Source organism: Vipera berus (assembly GCF_964194415.1).
Source record: "Vipera berus genome assembly, chromosome: 2".
Classification (NCBI taxonomy): domain Eukaryota; kingdom Metazoa; phylum Chordata; class Lepidosauria; order Squamata; family Viperidae; genus Vipera; species Vipera berus.
In genome coordinates this window covers 114,460,409-114,486,151 of record NC_138203.1, presented here as the reverse complement: position 1 = coordinate 114,486,151, position 25,743 = coordinate 114,460,409, and the positions used below count along the sequence as shown (strand labels likewise).

General features: G+C 42.3%; 1 protein-coding gene across 2 annotated transcripts in view; it reads left to right on the top strand.

Annotated features, from left to right (window-relative positions):
* Window positions 1–24,811, top strand: part of LOC308662286 (CD209 antigen-like protein C) — a 46,216-nt gene extending 21,405 nt beyond the window's left edge. The window contains exons 5-7 of one of the 2 annotated variants that reach the window (XM_081317914.1): window positions 6,087–6,163; window positions 19,538–19,650; window positions 24,447–24,811. In XM_081317914.1, the coding sequence (XP_081174040.1) occupies window positions 6,087–6,163; window positions 19,538–19,650; window positions 24,447–24,570 (314 nt within the window). In that variant the 3' untranslated portion in view covers window positions 24,571–24,811. Of the gene's footprint in view, window positions 1–6,017; window positions 6,164–19,537; window positions 19,651–24,446 lie in introns of both variants that reach the window. The other variant, XM_081317913.1, reaches the window with a different exon arrangement.
* Window positions 24,812–25,743: the final 932 nt, after the last annotated feature.

The window sequence follows — 25,743 nt, the reverse complement described above, 5'->3', positions numbered from 1 at the left end:
CTGAGTCAACCTTGAGCCTGGTGGGACTCGAACCTGCACTAATTGCAGGCAGCTGGTGTTACTTAAGGAGGCATTAGCCCACTGCTCCACCAATCTCAAATCCAGTTAACCCTTCTAGAAGGGCTTTTTGCGATACTGTCATATTTTTGGCTAATATTTTAGTTTTTTGTATATTGACCTTAAATCCAGAAACCTTTCCATATTGCATTATTATCTCCATCAGGTCCACAACAGAATTTTTTGGCTGGGTCACCGTAACAACCAGATCGTCTGCAAACGCCCTCAGTCTATAATCCTGATCTCTAATTTGAATTCCCTTAATTTTTTCCGAATTCCGTATTTTAATCAATAATATCTCCAATGTTAAGATAAATAATAAAGGTGACAATGCACACCCTTGTCTTGTGCCCTTTTCAATATTACATACTTCAGTCAAACTATTATTTACTATTATTCAGGCTGTTTGTTTTTGATATAATGCCCTAATTGGTTGTAAGAATTTATCCCCAAAATTCATTTTATCTAAAACTTTCATCAAAAATTGCCAATCCAGTTGATCAAAGGCTTTTTTGGCATCTAAAAAGATCAGCGCCGCAGGGATCTGGTTGTTCCTTTCCAAAAATTCCAACAAGTCTACTATATGCCTCACATTATTTTTCATTTGTCTACCACTGATGAACCCAGTTTGGTCTCCATGAATTATCTGTTGCAGAACCCTCATCAATCTGTTAGCTAAAACCTTAGCAAATATCTTGTAGTCCGTATTTAAAAGTGATATTGGTCTATAATTTCTTACTTGAGTGACGTCCTGATCTTCCTTCGGAATCAAAAAAATAAAGGCAGTTCTCCAAGACGGAGGCACCCTTCCTCCCCTTTGAATTGTCTGAAACAATTCCCTTAGTGGCTTTATCATCTCCAATTGTAGGTTTTTGTAGTACACCGCAGTCAGTCCATCCGTGCCTGGCGCTTTATCCACCTTCAATTGTTTAATTGCTAAAAGGATTTCTTCTTCTGTTATCAGTTGATTAATCTCTTCATTTTGTTCTTGTGTAAGAACCGGGATGTTAGCATTCCTCAAATATACATCAATATCTGCTTCATTAATCTTATCTTTAGCATATAATTTGGAATAAAAGTCCAGAAAGGCTTCCTTAATAAGGTCCTGTTGATACACAACCTTACCCTTATGTTCTATTTTATCTATGTTAGAAGCCCTTTGCTTCTTCCTTAACCTGTAAGCTAACCATCTGCCTGGTTTATTGGCATTGCAAAAAGTGTTGTGTCTAGCAAACCGTAAATTAGTTGCCACCTGATCAGCCATCAACTTATCAAATTGTCCTCTTAACAAATTAATGACCTCTTTGATCTTCACATCCGATGGATTCCGAATTAGGGCCTTTTCTTTTTCTCTAATTTCATTCTCCAATTCCTTCCTCCTAAATTCCAAGTTACGTCTGTATTTGTTATTCATATATATTAACACCCTTGTCATATAAGCTTTACTAGCATCCCAAACCATGTCCATAGAAGTGCCCTTATTCATGTTAGTTTAAAAAAAGTCCTTCATCGGTTTTTTACATTCTTCCACATTTCTCTGATTTCTAAACAAGTTCTCATTTAAGCGCCAAGAGCGCCTATCTCTATTATCCTTGTCAATCTCTAACCAAACTGGACTATGGTCAGACATAGTTCTTGGACAAATCTTTATCTTTTTAATCCTGGAAAAAAAATCATTAGTCAGTAATATAAAATCAATCCTGGAAAAAGATTGATGTCTATCAGAAAAAAAAGTATAATCTTTTTCTTGTAAATGTATTTCTCTCCAAATGTCTCGCAACTCCAGATCATCCTTCATTTCAAAAAAAGATTTAAGCAATCTAGCGTGGCTTGGAATATGCCTAAAAGAGCCACACTTGTCCAGTTGTACGTCCAAGACTCTGTTCCAATCTCCCATAAAAATAAAAGATTTATAATCCAACTGAATAATCTTACTATGTAATGAACTATAAAAATCAGCTTGTTGTTGATTAGGAGCGTACAGTCCAACCAAAAGCGTTTTTTTGCCTTCTAACAGCAAATCTATTATAACATATCTTCCTTGTTTATCTGCTTCTATTAGCTCCGCTGTCACCGTATTCTTGACATAAATAACCACTCCATTTTTCTTATTCATTGCAGAAGCACTAAATTGTGTACCCAATCTAGAGTTCAATAGGTACTTTTGGTCCATAACCCTAATATGTGTTTCTTGCAAGCAAATAACATCAGTCTTAAATTGTTTTAAGTATTGAAAAACTTTCTTTCTCTTCTGTGGTGAGTTTAAGCCATTGACATTCCAAGTTAGAAACTTAGTCGCCATCCTTGGTGGCCCGAAGCTCCTGGAGCACGTCTGTCAAGAGTCCCTTAACTTCCTTAGGCCGCGCCCCTCCCACAGCTTCGCTATAGGTACGCTTTGGAGGTTCCATAACTTTCTGCTGGTCTTGCTCTTGCTCTTGTCTCGCTCGTCTCAAGGCAGCACGCGTCATCCTCTGCTCTCTGGCATCTTCCGATGAAGCTGTAATTTGATCCCCTCCAGTAGCTTTCTCATCTGTCTGTGTTCCTTCAGCATCTTGAGGCTTTCCCTTGCCATTTTTCTTTGCAGATTCCAAAGGTGGTAAAGAGGTTGCTTTTAAAACATTATTATAAAAATCACGTGCCTGGATCACTGTGACCAAACGGTGTCTCATGCCTTCATGCATCACCACCATGCCCACTGGTATCTCCCATCTAAACTTGATGTCGCATTTCTTAAGTTCCTGTGCCAGAAAAGCAAAATCTTTCCTTCTCCTTAAAATTCTTGGAGGAATCTCTTTTAAAACCAAAACTTCTTGCTCAGCAACCACAAGCTTAGTATCATAAGAAACTTGGATAACTTCATTCCTGATTGCTCTCTTTGTGAAATAAACCACCACATCTCTAGGTAGCTTCCTCTGCCTTGCAATCCATGAATTCACACGAAAGATTTTGTCTATATTTCCCTCAATTACAGCTGCTGACTGTCCCAGTACCACTTCCAAAGCTTCAGAGACTATCTGCTTTAAATCTTCTTTAGGATTCTCTTTTAAACCTCTGATTCTGATAGCAAACTCCATCTGGTGGTACTGGACCAGAGTCAAATCACCGTCCATTTTATCCATCACATTTTCATTCTCTAACACTTTTGCTTCTAATCTGGAATTCTTTTGGCTAAGATCTTCCATTTTTTCGTCCAAGCATTGAATACATAAAGCCACACCTTGAAGTGCAGGCAAGATGTCTGCCCTCATTGCTGTAAACTTCTCTTCCAGCTTTTCCATCTTCTCCTCCAGCTTTTCCATCTTTTCATCTATAATATCTGCTATTTGTTGTGAGTGCTTTTCCAAAGCATCCTGTAAATCTTTAACCGTCAGTGCAGGAGGCAATAAGGCTTGCAGCGAGGACTGTGCACCGGGGAAGCCCCCGCACTCCGGAGAACTTTAGAAGTTTTAGCCGCCATCTTCCCCCACTTTCACTTGCTACGCACTTTCACTTTTAAAGTCCATAAAATCCATTGAACTAGAGAACAAAAATCCACTTCACCTTGACCTCCTGTATCGCTCTGCCTGCCTCTTCACACTCCAAAGTCCTTCCTTCTGCCAGGGGTGGTTGCTAACACTTAGTTCTGCTCCCAAAAGCATGAAGCAGAAACGCTGCGCAGCACAGAGCAAACCCAGGCTTCGGGGGGGCTCGATCCTTCAGCCGCCCGAACTAGAAGCTCAGGCGGCCCCGGAGAGCTCAACCACTACCTGGGGCCTCACCCCCTCCTCTTCTCCCGAGGAGGGGGCTTCCGAACCGCTGAAACAGCTGATCGGCGCTGTTTTCAGCAGTTCTACGAAGCCGCGGAGCGGACAGCCCGGAGATGGCTGTCTTCAGCGTTGCGTCGCCACCGGAAGTCACCACCTAATCTTATTCTACCAGACATAAACCTGATCTGCATTATGTACAATAAGAATAGAACATGTTGAGTTCAGTACTTCTATCTCTTCAGTAAAGACATAACACTAAGTGGACTTAAGATAAGATCAACTTTCTTTTTTTTTTATTAAAGAGTTTTACAAAAACAAAATTTTACAATATATCCCCAAATCCCCCCCACCCCAAACCCGCCCACTTCCCCCCACACTTCCCAGAGCTAAATACAGGATTATAGTTATAATAATCATATTCTAAATAAAAATTATGCATAATATACAATTAACCAAATTCATAATGTGCTTTAACTCCCCTTTAACATAACTACATACAAAGTACCAATAACAATATCCCACTAAAATCTACTCATAAGCTAAATGGAACTTTTTAGTCCCATATTTGTTCTGAATATAATCTATCCATCTCCTCCAAACTGAAATATATCTTTCCTGTGAATGATCTTTCAAGTAAGCAGAAATCTTAGACATTTCTGCAAGATTCGAAACTTTAAGCACCCATTCTTCTATAGTAGGCAAACTATCCTTCTTCCAATATTGTCCCACCAGTAACCGTGCTGCTGTTATCATATTCAACATCAAATTAGTTTCTTTAACATCACAATCTACAACAATACCCAATAAAAACAATTGCGGAGAAAACTTTCTCTTAAAAATCTTTTGAATGTTCCACCAAATTTTAACCCAAAAAGCTTTTATATTTCTACAAGTCCACCACATATGAAAATAGGTGGCTTCTAAACTACCACATCTCCAACATTTAGACTGTAAATTAGGATACATGTTAGACAACTTCTTGGGATCCAGATGCCATCTATAAAACATTTTATAAAAATTTTCTCTTAAGTTTTGAGCCTGAGTAAATTTAACATTTCTGACCCAAATTATCTCCCAAGTGTCCAACGAAATTGGTTCCTGAATATTTTGTGCCCACTTTATCATACAATCTTTAACTAATTCCGTTTCTGAATCCAATTCAATTAAAGCATTATATATCCTCTTTATATGTGCACGATTTAAATCTCTAATTTGTTTTACTAAATTTTGATCTGTAATTGTGATGCCAACCTTTTGGTCTGACTTCCACCTAGCTTTCAATTGGGTATATTGAAACCAACAGTAACTTATGTTTTCTTGTCTTAACTCATCTAATGATTTAAGTTGCCAATCATTCCCTTGCAATCTAAGTAATTCCTTATAAGAAACCATATCCAAACTCACTCCCATAGATACGCCCTCTATCGCGTGTCCAGGAATTCCCCAAATCGGTATTTTATAATTTAACTTATAATAATACTTTTTCCAGACACGCAATAAAGCAGTTCTAAGAATATGGGATTTAAAAGCCCTGTCCACCTTCTTATCGTAAAGCAAGATCATCTTTCTTTACTGTGGGCACAACGGCACACATCAAAAATGAAATTTAGTTGTCCGCTCTCAAAGTGAAACACATACATGACACACACCTAAAACATACTACATACAACATATGTATAGACCCACACCCCTACATATACATAACAATAAAATATTAAATACTGTCCATCTTGAATATATAACGGAAGGAGGAAGCCTTTTTTTTCCTTGCAAGGAAAATCATGGACATCTCTTTTGCAATTGTTCAAATCAAGATCTTTCCCAGTGGCACTTGACATTTAAGCTCCTTTTAGTTTAATGTTTATGTTATCTGAATGAGATAACTGTATTGCTTTCAGTCCACATCCACTACCCTGCAATCATTGTGATTATGTATATGTATTTCCTCCACAATAATTAGAAGTGTAAGTAGCTATTGACTGTCTTTTACAATCCCAAATACACACAAACACATACACACACACACACACGTAAAATGATGGTGTTCCCATGTCAGCATTTGGGTTGGTGACAAGTATGGTACTTAAATCTGGAATTCCAACCAAACAGAGTAGTTTATCGTTACTAATGTTCACACAATAATTTTCATACTAAGAACACTTAAGAACTGAATCAATTCTAAGGTGGCAATATTTTTTCTCCTTCTCAATCCAGCTTGCAACCCCTTTTCTATGGATTGGACCTTCTTTCAGGGGAGCTACTATTTCTTTTCCTACTCTCCAGGAACTTGGGATGTGGCCAACCAATCATGCACCTCCATGGGATTCCACTTAGTGATGATCAACAGCATAGAGGAAAAGGTAGGATTAGCCAGATTATCAAAAAGGTGGGGAGAGGCTTCCAGTTCTGTGCAGCTAGTGTGACAGCCGAGGGATCGAGACAATCTGACCCCTTGGCTGATTTCTCTCTGTTTGGGGATCCTAAATGGGCCCAAAGCCACCGCAGAGAGATGGCAAGGAAGGAGGGAAGCCCCACCGATCCTGGGGAGATGGTGGTTGATCAGGACGTCTGGGGAAAGCTCTCCAAAAACTGACAGAAGAAAGGCTAGCATCATTCATGAATCTAGCCAAGCTACATGCAGCCAAAGCCAAAAAGCACTAAATTAAGCGTGATTGTAAACAGCATGACTGAACTGGGTAAGAATATTGATTTTCTCTCTTCTACCTGACTGATTTCCTGAGAAAAAAGAAAAAACCCAAGTAAAAATCCTCTGAAAGTGAGTGGGGCGTTCTTTGTTCCATCCTCCTCTAAACCCAAGTTTAGGGGGGGGGGGAATACAGAAAAGTGAAAGATGGACTGGTGCTGACACCCAGTGGTGGATGAAAATACTGCCCTAAATATACAGCCCAGAAAGAAAAGCCTGTTGTTGTGACTTTCAGGGCTTTGATTAAACAAAGAGCAGCTGTAACAAAAGAAAAGAAAACATTGCGGATTATCCACAAAGTGAGAATTATAAAACTTAGAAAAAATTTACCTTCCTGGATTACAAATATATTTTTTTATTGAAAAGTTTTACAGTACATTTTATTTTTAACAAAACAAAACCCCTCCCAAACCCCTCCCCTCTCCCCAACCCTCCCCAACACCTCCCTCCCTCCCCCTCCCCCCTCCCCGACTTCCCAGAGCTAAATACAGGGTATAAAAGTACAAACAATCATAATCTACCTTATGCAAACAACAATAAACTATTAAATCTATTGCACTTTAACTCATATAAAATAACTACAAGCAATATAAATATCACATCAATACTTATTCAAATGCTAAATGAAACTTTTTAGTCCCATATTTATTACAAATATTTTTTAAATTGCAACTTTAAAGTTATTGGCAGAGAAAGGATTTTTGGTCATTATGGAGTATCAGAGATCTGCAGAAAGAACATACCAAGAAAAAATAAAAATACTTACCAAGAGGAAATATATGTTCTGTTACAACAAATGCAAATGATATTAACTTCAAACCATGAGGAAATTAAAAATGAATTTGAAAATTTAAATGAATGCATTCTCAATTTAACGTCACAACAATCAAATGATCAGAAAACAAAAAGAGAGAGAGATCATGTAAAGCAGACAACTGAATATAAGCTAGTGGAGACTCAAGTGGAAAATGACTTACAAGAAACATTAAACATGGAAAAGATAACTTGTACTCTAAGACCACAAAGTAAATTTGAGGATAAGGAAAAAGATTTGACAAAATGGATTGCTGAGCTGTGGGAATACCATAAGAAACAGGGAGCCAAGGGATGATGAGAGAAACCTTCAATGAATATGAAGAGGCAAAATCTTTTTACAAAGACATGATGTTTGATTTGCCTACTATATCTACAACAACATTTAAAAGATTATGGAAAGACTCTTTGATGCAACAGAATATATTGATTGGGAAAGAAGCTTGGCAAAAGAAGAGGGCTAAAGTGAGAATTGGAGAATTAGATCAGGCATGTCAAAATGCTGCTCTGTGGGCCGGATGCATCACACTGAAACTGCGCCCACCCCATTACCAGTAATGGGGGAAAAGTTCTGATATGTCATGCAATGTCATGTGATGTCACAAGTTTGACATGCCTGAATTAGATGGTGGGGTGTATCAGAGGGAATATTTAAAAATTAAACACTCTTCCGGTGGCAACGCCACGCCAAATGGCAGCTTTTCTCTGGCCGCCCATCCTGAGGCTTCGTTAGATCCGTGGAGACGGTGACAATCAGCTGTCCTGCAGCTCGTAAACTTCCCCCTCGGGAGAAGAGGGGGAGGTGAGCTCTCCTCGGGTAGTGGTAGAGCTCCCCAAGACCTCCCAGAATTATCTGGGGGTCGGAGGGTGAGAGCTCCCATGGAGCCCGAGGCTTTCTCTGAGTCCAGGACGTCTTTGCTCCATGCAGGGGCGAAGCCAGATGCTACATCCACATCTGCGGACTACAGTGATTTATAATTGCTTTTAAAGCAGACAGAGCTGACCAGGAGGAGTAAAGTTGCAAGTATTCAGAACTAGGCGGTATTGCCTTCCCCGGTTGTATGTTCCAGGCTGCTCCCCGGTTCTGACTGTCGTGAGAGGGCGGGAATCGATCTGTCCCGGGGTTACCCAGCTCTAGTGGCAGTGGAGCTGGGTTTGCACTCTGGACATTCTCCTTCTATCTTGAGATCCTCCCGTTTCCATCTGGGTCTGCCTTTTTGCCAGATTTGTCTAACAACTACCATGCATCTGACTTATCCGAGCACGGTTTTGTTCGCCCTCAGGGCGCCCCCCCCATCCTGGGTGCGACCCGCCTCACTCTTCACACTTCCTCTTGATGAAGGGCCCGATTGCTGGGACCCTGAGAGATGGTTGGGCAGGGGCAGGGGCCTCCGGTATAAATTTAATAAGAGGCCCCTGATTACCTTTTTAGTCAAATTTTTTGTGGGGTTAGGGAGGGGGGAGGGTTGTGGTTGGTTGGAAATGGGGGATAATCCACCAACCGTTGTTCAGGCCAGGCCTGGGATAGATCGTGGGGGGGAGGAGCCAGGGTCTGCTGCCTCCGGAGCTTGGGAGCAGGTTGTGGGACTTCCTATTCCCACGATGTTAGGGAATGGCAGCAGGTGTATGAACAGAGGGCCATATCGATATCCGGGAGGGCATCCCTGCTATCTACAAGCGGTCAGGCGCTCCGACCCTCTGCCTTCACCCCAAGGCCCCGGGAGCGAGGATGTGCAGCCACCTGAGCTCCGGCTGGTGTACCTGAACGCCAGGTCCATCGTTAATGAGCTCCTCTCATTTGGGATCTGATCGAGGGTGAGCATGCGGACCTGGCTTGCATCACGGAGACCTGGTTGGGCCCAGAGGGTGGTATCCCCTGGTTGAACTTTGCCCACCAGGCTTCCGGGTGCTACACCAGCCTCGGACTCAGGGTAGGGGTGGGGGAGAGGCTGTGGTTATGAGGGAGACCTTATGTCCGCAGGAGGCCACCGTTCTTCAGATATTTGGGAGTGAATCTCTCTTACTGAGGTGTGGTCCTAGGGCGCAGTTGGGCTTGCTGCTGGTGTACCTTTCGCCTAGTCACGCAGCAGCAGCCCTGCCTGAGCTTCTCGATATCCTGTTGGGGCTGGTGGTTGAGTTCCCCAAACTCATGGTTTTGGGTGACTTCAATCTACCATCCCTGGGAGGATCATCCGAGTTAGCTCGGGAGTTCATGGCTTCCATGACGGCCATGGACCTGACGCAAGTAATTCATGGACCGACTCATGTGGGAGGTCACACCCTGGATTTGGTTTTTCTATCTGGACGGTGGTTAGATGATCTTGGTGGGGGCTCCCCAATTGTTATGCCCCTGTCATGGACCGATCATCATCTCCTGCGGCTGGTCTTCCATTTTGCTACTCCCCACTGTGGGTGTGTTGAGCCAACTAGATGGTTCCGCCCCAGGTGCTTAATGGACCCTGAGAGGTTCCAGGCAGCGCTGGGGTCCCCACCTGCCTCCTCTGCTCACAGCTCGGCAGATGCCTTAGTGGAAGCCTGGGAAAGGATGGCCACGGAGGCACTTGACCGAGTTGTACCCTTGCGGCCCCTGACCTGGCGCAGATCCCAGTGGGCACCATGGTTCTCCGCGGAGCTCCGGGAGATGAAGTGTCGGAGACGGGGCCTAGAGAGCGGTTAGAGGTCCAGCCGATCTGAATCCGACCGATTGCGACTAAGAACCCATATTAGGTCTTATCTCGTGGCGATAAGGGTGGCGAGGTGTAATTACTTCGCTACCCTTATCGCGTCCGCAGATAATCGCCTGGCCACCCTGTTTAGGGTGACCCGCTCCCTCCTTAATCAGGAGGTGAGTGAGGAACCCTTGCAGGGGCGTGCCGAGGAGTTTAGTCAATATCTGTTGGACAAAATCGCTCAGATTTGGACCGGTTTGGACTCCGACTGGGCAGAGTCGGACGATCAGGACACGGGTGGTCTTGTCAATGTTATCTAGGAGGAGTTCGATCCTATAACTCCAGAGGAAGTGGACAGGATTACGGGGAGGCTGAGCTCCACCACATGTTTATTGGACCTGTGCCCTTCCTGGCTGGTTTATGCAGCCCGGGAGGGGACACGAGGCTGGTTCCAGGCAGTTATATCTGCCTCTTTGAGTGAGGGCAGTTTCCCCACCGCCTTGAAGGAGGTGGTGGTGAGACCTCTCCTCAAGAAGCCTGCCTTGGACCCAGCTGTGTTAAATAACTTTCGTCCGGTCACCAACCTTCGCTTTCTTGTGAAGGTTGTTGAGAGCGTGGTGGCGCATCAGCTCCCTCTTGTTCTGGATGAAGCAGATTATCTAGACCCGTACCAATCGGGCTTCAGGCCCAGGTACAGCATGGAGACGGCATTGGTCGCTCTGGTGAATGATCTCTGGAGGGCTCGGGACAGGGGATATTCCTCTGTCCTAGTCCTATTAGACCTCTCAGCGGCTTTCGATACCATCGACCATGGTATCTTGCTGTGGCGTCTCAGGGGATTGGGAGTGGAAGGCACGGTTCTTCAGTGGTTGTCCTCCTATCACCTGGGACGTTCGCAGTCGGTGTTGGCAGGGGGGCAGAGGTTGACCTTGAGGCCTCTCGCTTGTGGAGTTCCTCAGGGGTCGGTCCTCTCGCCTCTCCTGTTCAACATCTACATGAAACCGCTGGGTGAGATCATTCGTGGTTTTGGAGTTGGGTATCATCAATCAGTATGCTGATGATACCCAGCTTTTCATTTCGACCCCAAACCACCCCAGTGATGCCCTCGACGTGATGTCCCACTGCCTGGAGGCGGTTCGGGTCTGGATGGGGAGGAACAGGCTTCGACTCAACCCTGACAAGACTGAGTGGCTGTGCATACCGGCATCTCGGGATATTCAGGATATTCCATCTCTTTCTATGGGGGGTGAGTTATTACCCCCCGTAGATAGGGCTCGCAACTTGGGAGTCCTCCTAGATTCACAGCTTTCTTTAGAAGACCATATAGTAGCTGTGACTAGGGGGGCCTTCGCCCAGGTCCGCCTGGTGCGCCAGTTGCGGCCCTATTTAGACCGGGATGCCTTACGTACGGTCACTCACGCGCTCGTGACCTCTCGTCTGGACTACTGCAACGGTCTCTACATGGGGCTGCCCTTGAAGACCACTCGGAGGCTCCAACTGGTACAGAATGCAGCCGCGAGAGTTGTGTTGGGAGTTTCCTGACACTCCCATGTTACACCTCTGCTCCACGAGCTGCATTGGCTTCCAGTTGTCTTCCGGGTGAGATTCAAGGTGTTGGTAATGACCTACAAAGCCCTACATGGCATGGGTCCGGAATACCTTGGGGAGCACCTGCGGCCGGCATCAACTTCCCTCCGCCCAGTACGCTCCCACAGAGAGGGCCTCCTCAGGGTGCCACTGGTCAAAGAATGCCGACTAGGGGCCCCCAGGGGGAGGGTGTTCTCTGTGGGCGCGCCAGATTTATGGAACCATCTTCTGGTTGAGCTCCGGATGGCGCCTGAACTCCGCTCCTTCCGGCGCGATCTAAAAACTTACCTCTTCGAACAAGCTGGCCTGGCCTGATGGGATGGGGTTGGGTTTTATTAATGTGTTTTAACCTACTTTTTAATGTGTTTTAACTTATTGTAAGAGTTGTGGGCATTTTGTTTAATCTCTTTTAATTTTTGTATTTTGTCTTTTAACATGTACTGCCCTGTTTACCGTCCTGAGTCCTTCAGGGGAAGGGCGGTATACAAATAAAATTAATAAATAATAATAAATAAATAAATAAACTTGAGGTGCTTTAATCTTCTCCATACATAAATTAGACTTTGAAAGAGAAAGAGAAAAGATGGCACCGAAATGTTTTTTTTGAAAGAATAAAGCACGAAGATTTTGTTAAAATTTAAACAATATATTGGATTTTAGAGTTTTAAAGAATTTTGTTCATCTTTTTTATTCTTATTATTATTAAGGGTTCCTCTTTTTTTGGATTTTATTTTTTGAAGTGCAGAGGGAAAGTGAAAGTGATAAGAGAAAGTGAATTGTAGCAAGTTGGAAAATGGCTTCAAGACGGCAGGCAGTTCCTGTTGTTTCCAAAACCTCAATTTCTTCTCCTGTAATACAATCTGCAACGCAATCCACTTCAAAGCCCAGACCCCCTCCACCCTCTCCTCCACCACCAGCACTTACACTTAAAGACTTGCAGGATGCTTTGAAGCTGCAGGCACAAGAAATGACTCAACAAATAAAGGAAGAGGTAGCTGATCTTCTTGAGTTTAAAAATAGAGAGATGAGAGAAGACATTTTGTTTGCATTTCAAGGGCTAGCTGCACATATTGAACGTTTAGATGATCGTGTGGATGAGGTTGTGGAAAATAGTGAAAAACTTGAAAATAGAATTGCTAAAGCAGAAAATAAAATTGATAAAACTGAGGATGAGGTGATTATTTCACAATATAAAGAAATGGAATTTGCTTTGAGAATAAGGGGGTTGAGAGAAAACCCTCGTGAGGATTTACTGGAAGAGGTGATTAAAGTCATTGCTCCCATCTTGGGATGGGATTCTAAGGAGTTATCAAGGGAGGTGGAAAAATTTTTAGGGTCAATTCCTGGATTGCGAGGCAGGAAAATTTACCTAGAGACGTGGTGATTTATTTTTCTAAGAGGTCACTTCGAAATGCGATCATCCAGGCCTTCTATCAACAGAGATTTCAAATTGCAGGTCAAGATATTATAATTCTGAAAGAAATACCTCCTAAGATGTTGAGAAAAAGGAAGGATTTTGGTTTTTTGTCTGATGAGCTTAAAAATCGACAAATACCTATTGGAATAGTGGTGAATTATGCAGTGACACAATATAGACTTAATACAATTGCAAAGGCAAAAGATTTTTATACCTATGTCCTGAAAGCAGGTTCACCACAATCTCCATTACTTAAGAAAGTGGAAGAAGATAAACAAGTTGAAGGCGCATCAGCACAGTCTGTTGGAGAGGCACAATTGGCTGAATCCACTGAACAGAGTTTGCTGTTAAAGGGTGATCCAAAAGAGCAGAGAATGATGCGTGCTGCGCACAAATGGAAAGAAAAGGAGCAATTGAAACAGAAGATGGACTCTGGGCCTATGATACAAGGCCCTGTTACTACGGAGCTGGTGGGAGGAGTGCGACCGAAGAGACTAACTGCGGATCTCCAGGTGGCCTTCCAGAGGTTCCAGGTCACTGAGGATGGCGATAAAGTTTTTGACATGGAATGTTAATGGTTTAAATTCACCACAAAAAAGAAAGAAAGTGTTTCACTACCTGAAGCAACATAAAAATGATATTGTTTGTTTACAAGAAACTCATAAAGGAAATGTTTTAGATATTTAAATGTAATTGATTTTAAGAAAATCCCAATGGATAACTAAAAATGGGGAAAATATTTTGAATAGAATTAAAAGATTACCCCTTCATGGATTACTGCCTTGTTGTGGTGAAGGGGCTTGCGTAATTCAATGAAGCTATGAGCTATGCCGTGCAGGGCCACCCAAGACGGACAGGTCATAGCAGAGAGTTCTGACAAAACGTGATCCACTGGAGAAGGAAATGGCAACCCACTCCAGTATCTTTGCCATGAAAACCCTATGGACAGTACCAAAAGGCAAAACGATATGATGAGCCCCTCAGGTCGGAAGGCGTCCAATATGCTACTGGGGAAGAGCAGAGGGCTAGTACTAGTAGCGCCAGAAAGAATGAAGCGACTGGGCCAAAGCTGAAAGGACACTCAGCTGTGGATATGTCTGGTGGTGAAAGGAAAGTCCGATGTTGTAAAGATTTTTTCTCCATAGGAACATGGAATGTAAGATCCATGAATCAAGGAAAGCTGGTCATGGTCAAACAAGAGATGACAAGACTGAACATCGACATCTTAGGTATCAGCGAACTAAAATGGACAGGAATGGGTGAATTTAATTCAGATGACCATCAGGTATACTACTGTGGGCAAGAATCCCTCAGAAGAAATGGAGTAGCCTTCATAGTCAATAAAAGAGTAGGAAAAGCAATACTGGGATACAATCCTCAAAATGACAGAATGATCTCAGTTCAAATCCAAGGCAAACCATTCAATATCACAGTAGTCCAAGTCTATGCCCCAACCACCGGTGCTGAAGAGGATGAAATTGACTGGCCCTACAGCACCTTATAGAACTAACACCAAAAAATGATGTCCTTATCATCATGGGGGATTGGAATGCTAAAGTAGGAAGCCAAAAGATAACCGGAATAACAGGCAAGTTTGGCCTTGGAGTACAAAATGAAGCAGGGCACAGGCTGATAGAACTTTTATTTTTATTTTTATTTATTTTAATCCCATTTATATCCCGCCCTTCTCCGAAGACTCAGGGCGGCTTACAATCTAAGCACAAATCAAATGTGCTTAGCAATATCCTTCATTCTATGTATATGCCTGCTTATTAGGGTTTTTGCTCCCCCCCCCAAGCAGCATTATTACAAAGTCAGCTTATTGCCCCCAACAATCTGGGTCCTCATTTTACCTACCTCGGAAGGATGGAAGGCTGAGTCAACCTTGAGCCTGGTGGGATGCGAACCTGCAATAATTGCAGGCAGCTGGTGTTACTTAAGGAGGCATTAGCCCACTGCTCCACCAAGGCAATTTTGTCAAGAGAATACGATGGTCATAGCAAACACTGTTTTCCAACAACCCAAGAGACGGCTTTACACATGGACATCACCAGACGGTAAACATAGAAATCAGATTGACTATATGCTCTGCAGCCAAAGATGGAGAAGCTCTATACCGTCAGTAAAAACAAGACCAGGAGCTGACTGTGGCTCAGACCATGAGCTTCTCGTTGCAAAGTTTAGGCTTAAACTGAAGAAAGTAGGGAAAAGCGCTAGGCCAGTCAGGTATGAATTAAATCATATCCCTGTTGAATATACAGTAGAGGTGACAAATAGATTTAAGGAATTAGATCTGATAGACAGGGTGCCTGAAGAACTATGGACAGAGGTTCGCAACATTGTACAAGAGGTAGCAACCAAAACCATCCCAAAGAAAAAGAAATGCAAGAAAGCAAAATGGCTGTCTGAGGAAGCTTTGCAAATAGCTGAGGAAAGGAGGGAAGCGAAAGGCAAGGGAGAAAAAGAAAGATACGCCCAATTGAATGCAGAATTCCAGAGAATAGCTAGAAGAGATAAGAATGCCTTCTTAAATGAACAGTGCAAAGAAATAGAAGAAAACAATAGAATAGGGAGGACTAGAGATCTTTTCAAGAAAATTGGAGAGATGAAGGGAACGTTTAATGCAAAAATGGGCATGATAAAGGACCAAAATGGCAGGGACCTAACAGAGGCAGAAGAGATTAAGAAGAGATGGCAAAATTACACAGAAGAACTATACAAGAATGAGCTTAACGTCCCTGATAATCACAATGAGGTGGTCACTGACCTCGAGCCAGACATCCTAGAATGTGAAGTGAAGTGGGCCTTAGAAAAGCTGAGCAACAACAAAGCTAGTGGAGGTGACAGTATTCCAGCTGGGCTATTCAAAATCTTAAAAGACGATGCAGTAAAAGTGCTACACTCAATTTGCCAGCAAATTTGGAAAACTCAACAGTGGCCACAGGATTGGAAAAGGTCAGTTTATATTCCAATTCCAAAGAAAGGCAAACATTCCAAAGAATGTTCAAACTATCCCACCATTGCACTCATTTCTCATGCTAGTAAAGTTATGCTTAAAATCCTACAAGCTAGACTCCAGCAGTATGTGGATCGAGAACTACCAGAAGTACAGGGAGGATTTCACAGAGGCAGAGGAACTAGAGATCAAATTGCCACCATACGCTGGATCATGGAGAAAGCTAGAGAGTTCCAGAAAAACATCTACTTCTGCTTCATTGACTATGCTGAAGCCTTTGATTGTGTGGATCATAACAAACTGTGGCAAGTCCTTAAACAGATGGGTGTACCAGACCATCTTATTTGTCTCTTGAGAAACTTATATGCGGGCCAAGAAGCAACAGTGAGAAGTGGACATGGAACCACTGATTGGTTCAAAATTGGGAAAGGAGTCCGGCAAGGCTGTATACTGTCGCCTTGCCTATTTAACTTATATGCAGAGCACATCATGAGAAAGGCAGGGCTAGATGAATCCAAAGTTGGAATTAAGATTGCCAGAAGAAATATCAACAACCTAAGATATGCAGATGATACCACTCTAATGGCAGAAAGTGAAGAGGAACTGAAGAGTCTCTTGCTGCGAGTGAAGAAGGAGAGTGCAAAAGTTGGGTTGAAACTAAACATTAAGAAAACCAAGATCATGGCATCCGGCCCTGGGGACTGTAGCCAAGAAATTAAAAGACACTTGCTCCTCGAGAGGAAAGCCATGGCAAATCTAGACAGCACACTAAAAAGCAGAGACATCACCCTGTCAACAAAAGTGCGTATAGTCAAGGCTATGGTCTTCCCAGTTGCAATGTATGGCAGTGAAAGTTGGACCATAAAAAAGGCTGAGCGCCAAAGAATTGAGGCCTTTGAACTATGGTTGCTGGAGAAGACTCCTGCGAGTCCCTTGGACTGCAAGGCGATCAAACCGGTCAGTCCTAGAGGAGATCAACCCTGACTGCTCTTTAGAAGGCCAGATCCTGAAGCTAAAACTCAAATACTTTGGCCACCTAATGAGAAGGAAGGACTCACTGGAGAAGAGCCTAATGCTGGGAAAGATTGAGGGCAATAGAAGAAGGGGACGACAGAGAATGAGGTGGCTGGATGGAGTTACTGAAGCAGTAGGCGTGAGCTTAAATGGACTCCAGAAGATGGTAGAGGACAGGAAGGCCTGGAGGAACATTGTCCATAGGGTTGCGATGGGTCGGACACCACTTCGCAACTAACAACAACAACAAAAAGATTAGATGATTGGATTTAATTATGGGTAAAGAGAACAGAAAAAAATTGGAAATAAATGTATATTAGTTCAAGAGGAATATGTATTTTAAGTAGTATATTATTTTATTATTTTCTCCTTTTTTCTCCTTTTTCCCTTTTTTTCTTTTTCTCTCTCACATTTTTTCTTTTTCTATATGTCTTTCTTTTGCGTCTTTTGCTTACTTATTTTTTAAGACATGAAAATAGATTTAAATACTTTAAGGTAATTAATTCTGGGAAAATTTTAACCCGTAGAAATGTTTTGAACATTGTAGGGAAAATAAATTAGAACAAGAATTGTAAACCGAATTTATGATGAGGCAACCAAGTTGACCAGATAGAAAAGAAGCATGATATTGATGTAATTATTATTTGTAGAAATTTTAGAAAAATCTTTATATTTAATTGTTACCTATCAAATTAATAAGAATTGTATTAATTTAAGGTTGCAAAGAGAATATTATTGGAAGAAGAGAAAATCAAGCAAAGCTATTATGTGGATTTTGGAATTTTAGGAATTTTAGAAACTAACCATTAGTGATTACTTGTAAAGATAAACCCAGACAACATGCTGTTCACCAAATATCAAGGTGTTTATGTTAAAAAATCAATATATATATATATATATATATATATATATATATATATATATATATATATATATATATATATATATACATACATACATACATACATACATACATACATACACATATATATATATACATACACACACACACACACACACACACACACATATAAAATATATATATATATATACATACATACACATATATATACATATATATATATATATATAAAAGGTGGGGAGCATCTACTGCTAAACAATTTCATGTGGGTGCTGATAGTCTACAGAAATCTTTTTAATGTCCATATAATTAATTAGTAAATATAGCATTCCCTGAAAATTGGCCTTCAGTTGATATGTAGCTAAAAAGTAAGGATGTGTAGCTAATGTGTAGTTATAAAAGTTAAGGATATGTAGCTAATTTCAGACTATCATGGTAATGAGGCTAATGGGACACGACTTTGGCAGAAGTCCAAGTTCCCACTCAGCAGAATGTACAGGAAGGATTAGGTTATTATATCTTGAAGTTATATACCAACTTTTCTCAATATGACTGTTTCCCAAACTAAGTAGATTTCAGTTCCCATAATTCTCAACAGTTGAATAGAGAATGGTGGGAGCTGACCCACATAACAGTATCTCAAAAGCATCCAGGTGTCAGACTTGCCTCAATTTTGGCTTTTAAGTTAAAATTATCCTTAACTCCATTTGTTGAGAAAGGTATAGTTTACTAGAAGTCAAGTGAATTACAGTAGTGTAAAGCCAGCACTGAGAGTTTGCACCAGACTTTTGCCAGTTAACTTTCCTCCCTTAGTCCCTTCCAATTGTCTATCTCTCATTGTCCAATTAAGTTTAAAAGAGATGTTTTGGAAACAGTCACTCTATGTGTTGGCATTATTCTTCCAGGGAAACGATCTTGAAGACTTTGTGGGTTCTCACAGTTCAGTTTCACTTTCCCCCAGGCCTTCATGGGAAACTGCCATTAATTTTCAATAACTGGGACCAGAGAGAGGTAGAAAGGGCACAAAAAAGAGTTTCAAGGGCAGCAGGGCCACTCCTGACCTCAAGAACCATTGTTTGCCTTCCAAACTTAACCAAACTTAACCATTCCAAACTACTCAATTCTTTGAAGGAGTCACTTGAGGTTGCATCTTTTTCTTTTTTCTTTTTATAAATGTTTTATTAATTTTCTATTTTCACAAACAAGTGCTCAATAGACAATGGGATGACTGAGTCCATTAAGAATTCGGTGATACATATAGGTTTTTCCAACTAGATCCAATGTTACACCCGCCAGTACACCCTCTCTGCTTTTGGTAATAACCATTTTTCCACATTAAGGAAATACAATTCTTATTATTATTAGTAAACATACAATTACATATCAACATTTGTTACATTTTTTCTAATAATATCAATAATATCAGTTTAGAATATCTTTCCTAGCCGAAACATATCTAAATTGCATTTGTATTCTATTTCCACTTATTTAATCCATATCCTATTTTTGCTTTCTTTTTTCAATTTTAGTTTCCAATTCATGTTCAAAGCAAGGTTGCATCTTTTTCAATACACAACATGTATTGGATTAAATGCAGTAATACTAGAACTTTTCTACTATTAGCAAATCAAGCTGTACAAATCAAGTTTTACAATTGTTGGCATTAGCTACTGTTCTGGAATTTATTTTGTGTCTGTGTATATGTGTGACAGGGCCATGTTGCAACCATCATGAAGGCTCCTTCCTGCTGGATCGGCCTTACTGACCAGGTGCTTGAAGGTGACTGGAAGTGGGTGGATGGGACACACATAGAACCTGGCAACAGGTATGCTATATTTTGGGGTCCAATGGTTTGTTGTAAGAACCCAGCTCAGGCAGCAGAGCGCCTACCTTCAGAGGCTCTGTTGCCTTCTGCTTGGGTTCTCTTAATATTGTGAAATCCATTCAGCAGTTGTTATTGGCTCCTTAGTATCTCTGAACATGCCCTTGATGTGTGCAGGTACCACAGTGCCCATATTACCACTAAATAACACCCACCAACTTTCATTTAACAAAAATGTTAAACTGGTGAGATTTCATGAACATTCCATGTTCCCAATGGAGAATCAGTAAGTGTTGGGCCATTTTTATTTTATTTGTTATATTTAACACAAAATAAATTATTTAAAAACTTAAAATTTTATTGGGGGATATTTCCACGCTACATAAAATTATGCAGTACAGATAGTCCTTGACTTACAACCACAATTGAGCCCAATATTTATGTTGCTAAGCAAGATATTACTGAGTTTTACCCCATTTTATGACCTTTCTTGCCACATTTGCTAAGTGAATCACTGCAGTTGTTACATTAGTAATTTGGTTGTTAAGTGACTCTGGCTTCCCCATTGACTTTACTTGTAAGGTTGCAAAAGATTATCACATGGTCCTGGGACACTGCAACCATCATAAATATGAATTAGTTGACAAGCATCTAAATTTTGATTATGTGACAATAGGGATGTTGCAACAGTCATAAGTGAAAAACAGTCATAAGTCACTTTTTTAATACTGTTGTAACTTCAAATGCTCAATAAATGAATGAGTGTAAGTCAAGGACTACCTGTACTGCACAACTGAAACTTGCTGACTCTTCAGGTACAACATAAGCCTATGCATGATTACTCAGAAACAAGCTGTCCTGTATTTAAGAGTGAACTCTCCAAAGTATAGATAGGATAATAATTTAATGCATATATTGTCACATTTATATCTAAATCTCTTTCAGTGATTGCTTCTCTGTGAAATAGATTAGCCTAAGGAAGTTAATTTATCAGCATCACAGTTATATAAGATTCTTTATGTCTAAGAACTATCTATCATCACACTTGACTTATATAGCTTGATGCCTAACACTGGTAATGTTAGCTTTGGGTATAGTGGTCTCTTAAGAATGGTACATGTGAATGAATGAATAGGCATGCAACATGATTTATGGTATACAAACATATAGTCCTTTTAATGCCATTGGTGCCCACTTGGACACTATATATAAAGGGAAAAGATTCTTACCGAAACCATATTGATCAATCAAAAATGACATTGCTAGGCTGGATAATAGTAAGAAGGATTCATTAATGCGAAATGGCAATCTTCAAGCTCTGATACAGAACAGATGATCAATCAACGTGGTCTGAATTAAATTTGGGTTACATATAGATAGTCCTTGAATTATGACAGCAATTGGGACCAGGATTGTTGTCACTAAGCAATGTGATTGTAATCTGCAACATCATGTACCGGTAATTGCTTTGATTAATGACAGGAATCTTGGACAATCCCATTTTCCATTGACAGCCAAAGACACATGAGTCATTAAGCAGGAAAGGATAGGAGTACCAAGTAAGGTTCCCTTGGAGTGGGAGTTTTGTGGGAGGCCTAGAGGTGCCATAACTCTGAACAATTGCTGAATGAACTAAAATAAGCTAAGGACTGCCTGCAAGGGATTCCAGTTCTTCCCTCTTTACTGGCTTTAAGAGAATTGAATACTTTTGGACACCAGGACATACCAGAATAAGAAGTTTGGGGAAAGTTGCTGGAGTAAGGCAAAAAAGAATGGATTCAAGAGCTTTGAAGAGTCTCAGAATTAACAAAAGAAAAGTTAACAAAAGAAAAATTCAAATAAAGTGGAGTAAGGTGGAGTATTTGTTCATCAAGTCCATTTTATTTCAGCAAAAATAGCATATTAGAAATTTGTTTTGTTTTCCTTGTTACCTATTGCCCTTTTAAAAATTTTATAACTATACTGCCTGCCCACCCTGGACATGCTGCAACATTACAGCTGATCAGCACTTCTGGGCGCAGCAGAAGCGGCAGGATCAGCACCGAGCTCCAGCGCTTCTGCTCAGCCCTGACAGCCCTGCAGCTCCAGCCATCTCTCGCTCAGTCAGGCTTGTGTGGTGCTACCACCGGTTCAGCTCATTCCCCTCCCCGCTACCACTTTTCTAGGATGGTCGTGTACTACCTGCCAGGTGCCAATGTACCACAGGTAGTACCTGTACCACTGGTTGAAAAGCCCTGCCCTAGTCAATTGCCTCAATGTTACAAGGCTAAGAGGCAGCTCTGTAGAATGTACTACCTCTTTCACTTCTCTTCTTCTATCTGCCAGAAGAGCAAGCCAGTTGAGAGTAGCTTTGTCTCTCAGACTGAGCCTAAGGGGAGGTACAAGCGGAAGTGGTCCTACTGTTTGAGGCCTGTAGCCAGTGGTGGGATTCAGCCAGTTTGCACCACTTCAGCAGAACCGGTAGCTGATTTTTTGTTGCCCAGGTCCAAAATAGACTTCCGGAAGCGGCATCCACACAGAGAACCGGTTGTTCACATATTTATTTATTTTATTTTATTTTATTAATTTAATTTGTATACCGCCCTTCTCCCGAAGGACTCAGGGCGGTGAACAGGGCAATACATAAAAACAAGATACAAAAATTAAAAATTATTAAAAAGTAATTAAACAGTGTCCATAATAAATTAATACAGATTAACAGTTAAAATCCATTTATAAAATCCAACCCTGTCCCATCAGGCCAGGCCAGCTTGTTCAAAGAGATGGGTTTTAAGATCGTGCCAGAAGGAGCGGAGATCAGGCGCCATCCAGAGCTCGACCGGAAGACGGTTCCAAAGATCCGGTGCACCCACAGAGAACGCCCTCCCCCTGGGGGCCACCAGTCAGCATTCTTTGACCGGTGGCACCCTGAGGAGGCCCTCTCTGTGGGAGCATACTGGGCGGAGGGAAGTTGACGCCGGCCGCAGGTACTCCCCAAGGTATTCCGGACCCATGCCATGTAGGGCTTTGTAGGTCATTACTAACACCTTGAACCTCACCCGGAAGACAACTGGTAGCCAATGCAGCTCGCGGAGCAAAGGTGTGACATGGGAGTGTCGGGAAACTCCCAACACAACTCTTGCGGCTGCATTCTGTACCAGTTGGAGCCTCCGAGTGGTCTTCAAGGGTAGCCCCATGTAGAGACCGTTGCAGTAGTCAAGACAAGAGGTCACGAGCGCGTGAGTGACCGTACGTAAGGCATCCCAATCTAGATAGGGCCGCAACTGGAGCACCAGGCGAACCTGGGCGAAGGCCCCCCTAGTCACAGCTACTATATGGTCTTCTAAGGAAAGCTGTGAATCTAGGAGGACTCCCAAGTTGCGAGCCCTATCTACATGGGGTAATAACTCACCCCCCCATAGTGAGGGGTGGGATATCCTGAATATCCCGAGATGCCGGTACGCACAGCCACTCAGTCTTGTCAGGGTTCAGTCAAAGCCTGTTCCTCCCCATCCAGACCCGGACCGCCTCCAGGCACTGGGACATCACGTCGAGGGCATCACTGGGGTGGTTTGGGGTCGAAATGAAAAGCTGGGTATCATCAGCATACTGATGATACCCAACTCCAAAACCACGAATGATCTCACCCAGCGGTTTCATGTAGATGTTGAACAGGAGAGGCGAGAGGACCGACCCCTGAGGAACTCCACAAACGAGAGGCCTCGCGGTCGACCTCTGCCCCCCTGCCAACACCGACTGCGAGCGTCCCAGGAGATAGGAGGAGAACCACTGAAGAACCATGCCTCCCACTCCCAATCCCCTGAGGCGCCGCAGCAGGATACCATGGTCGATGGTATCGAAAGCCGCTGAGAGGTCTAATAGGACTAGGACAGAGGAATATCCCCTGTCCCGAGCCCTCCAGAGATCATTCACCAGCGCGACCAATGCCATCTCCGTGCTGTACCCGGGCCTGAAGCCCGATTGGTACGGGTCTAGATAATCCGCTTCATCCAGGGCCAGAGGGAGCTGATGCGCCACCAAACTCTCAACAACCTTCGCAAGGAAGCGAAGGTTGGAGACCAGACGAAAGTTATTTAGCACAGCCGGGTCCAAGGCAGGCTTCTTGAGGAGAGGTCTTACCACCGCCTCTTTCAAGGCGGCGGGAAAACTACCCTCACTCAAAGAGGCAGATATAACCGCCTGGAACCAGCCTCGTGTCCCCTCCCGGGCTGCATAAACCAGCCAGGAAGGGCACGGGTCCAATAAACATGTGGTGGAGCTCAGCCTCCCCATAATCCTGTCCACTTCCTCCAGAGTTACAGGATCGAACTCCTCCCAGGTAACATTGACAAGACCGCTCGTGTCCTGATCGTCCGACGCTGCCCAGTCAGAGTCCAAACCGGTCCGAATCCGAGCGATTTTGTCCGACAGATGTTGACTAAACTCCTCGGCACGCCCCTGCAAGGGTTCCTCACTCACCTCCTGATTAAGGAGGGAGCGGGTCACCCTAAACAGGGCGGCCGGGCGATTATCTGCGGACACGATGAGGGCAGCGAAGTAGTTAGACCTCGCCACCCTCATCACTGTGAGATAAGACCTAATATGGGTTCTTAGTCGCAATCGGTCGGATTCAGATCGGCTGGACCGATATTTGAATCCCACCACTGCCTGTAGTTTTTTGTCCTACAGATTCAGCCCCACAACTTCACATGTTAAAGTAGTATGGTTCCTGGGCTTTTCTTCCAGCATTTTCAACTGACATTCTAAACCAAGACCTTTCTCTGACCCTCCTTCCCTCTCTCTCTCTCTCTCTCTGGTAGCTATTGGCATCAAAATGAGCCTAATGGTGGAAAAGGTGAGAACTGTGCCTTGATGCAAAACAGTCTGTGGTATGATCATGAATGCAAGGAAAATTTTCATTGGATTTGTGAGAGAAGGTTTTAGTTCAACAGAGAAATCTCATCAACACAAGATTTCATTATATCTAACAAGCACAAAAACTAAAAGCTGAACCTATGCAGATTCTAGCGATCAGCACAACAATGTAACTTCTGTCTTTTCCCAGTCAAAACTGTGTATAGAAACAATGAATACTTGTTTGTTTTACATCAATATACTTATATTGTTTTGCTTGCAGTTTGTAAAAATGGATGTTCAATAGTTTATTAAATAATTTTAATAGATACCACACAGGTCATCCTCAGTTAACAATGTGGTTGTAAAGTGTGACATCACATGACCACATCATGTAGCAATGGCACTTCCAACACTTCCAGTTGCCTTTGTTAAGTGAACCCTGTACCTGTGTTAGGTGTGATGTGACTTAACATTTTTGCAATATCCTACTAGCTTCCCCATTGACTTTGCTTGTCAGAAGCCAGCAGTGAAGATCACAAGTTGTGATCATGTGACCATGGGATGCTGCAATGTCCAAAGTCACTTAGGAAAGATGTGTGGTGATAAATTTGATAAACAAGTGAATAAAACATTTTTTGAAAATTCTGAGCCAAATGCTAAGCACCCAGATCATGATTAAATGAGTGTAGGGATGCTATGAACTTCAAGGCCCAATTGTTAAGTATCACTCATTCAGACTGTCATAACTTTGAACAGTTGCTGAGCAAGTGGTTGTCAAGTGAGGACCATCTGTATTTTGACATTTTCTACATCAAGATATATTAAATTACATTTGACTTTTTTGTAACTCAGTGAAACTATCACCTATATTCTCCAAAAGGCAGTCTTGAACCTATTAATACTTTACCATGAAAAATAATTAATATTTTCCAGTCAAAGGACAAACTAGCTAGGAAATGTGTAATTACCTCCTTTTGGGAGCTATCACTTTTTCTGGATCATATCCTAGGTTTGTTTAGGAATTTTCAAATGAAAGAGAACTAATATTAGAAATTTTAATGAAAAATCCAGCCACTCAAAAAGTGTTCAACCAAACCGACAATATTTCACTTAGCTCTAAGTTCCAAGTGTGGCATTCCATGATAGTACAGGAAGGGGCAGGGGTAGCATTGGACTTTTTAGGCTTCACATTCTTTTGTAGGTGTGGTAAAGCCTCCTTCAGTTTAATCTCAGCCCCTGGTGACCTCAATGGCACTTTTA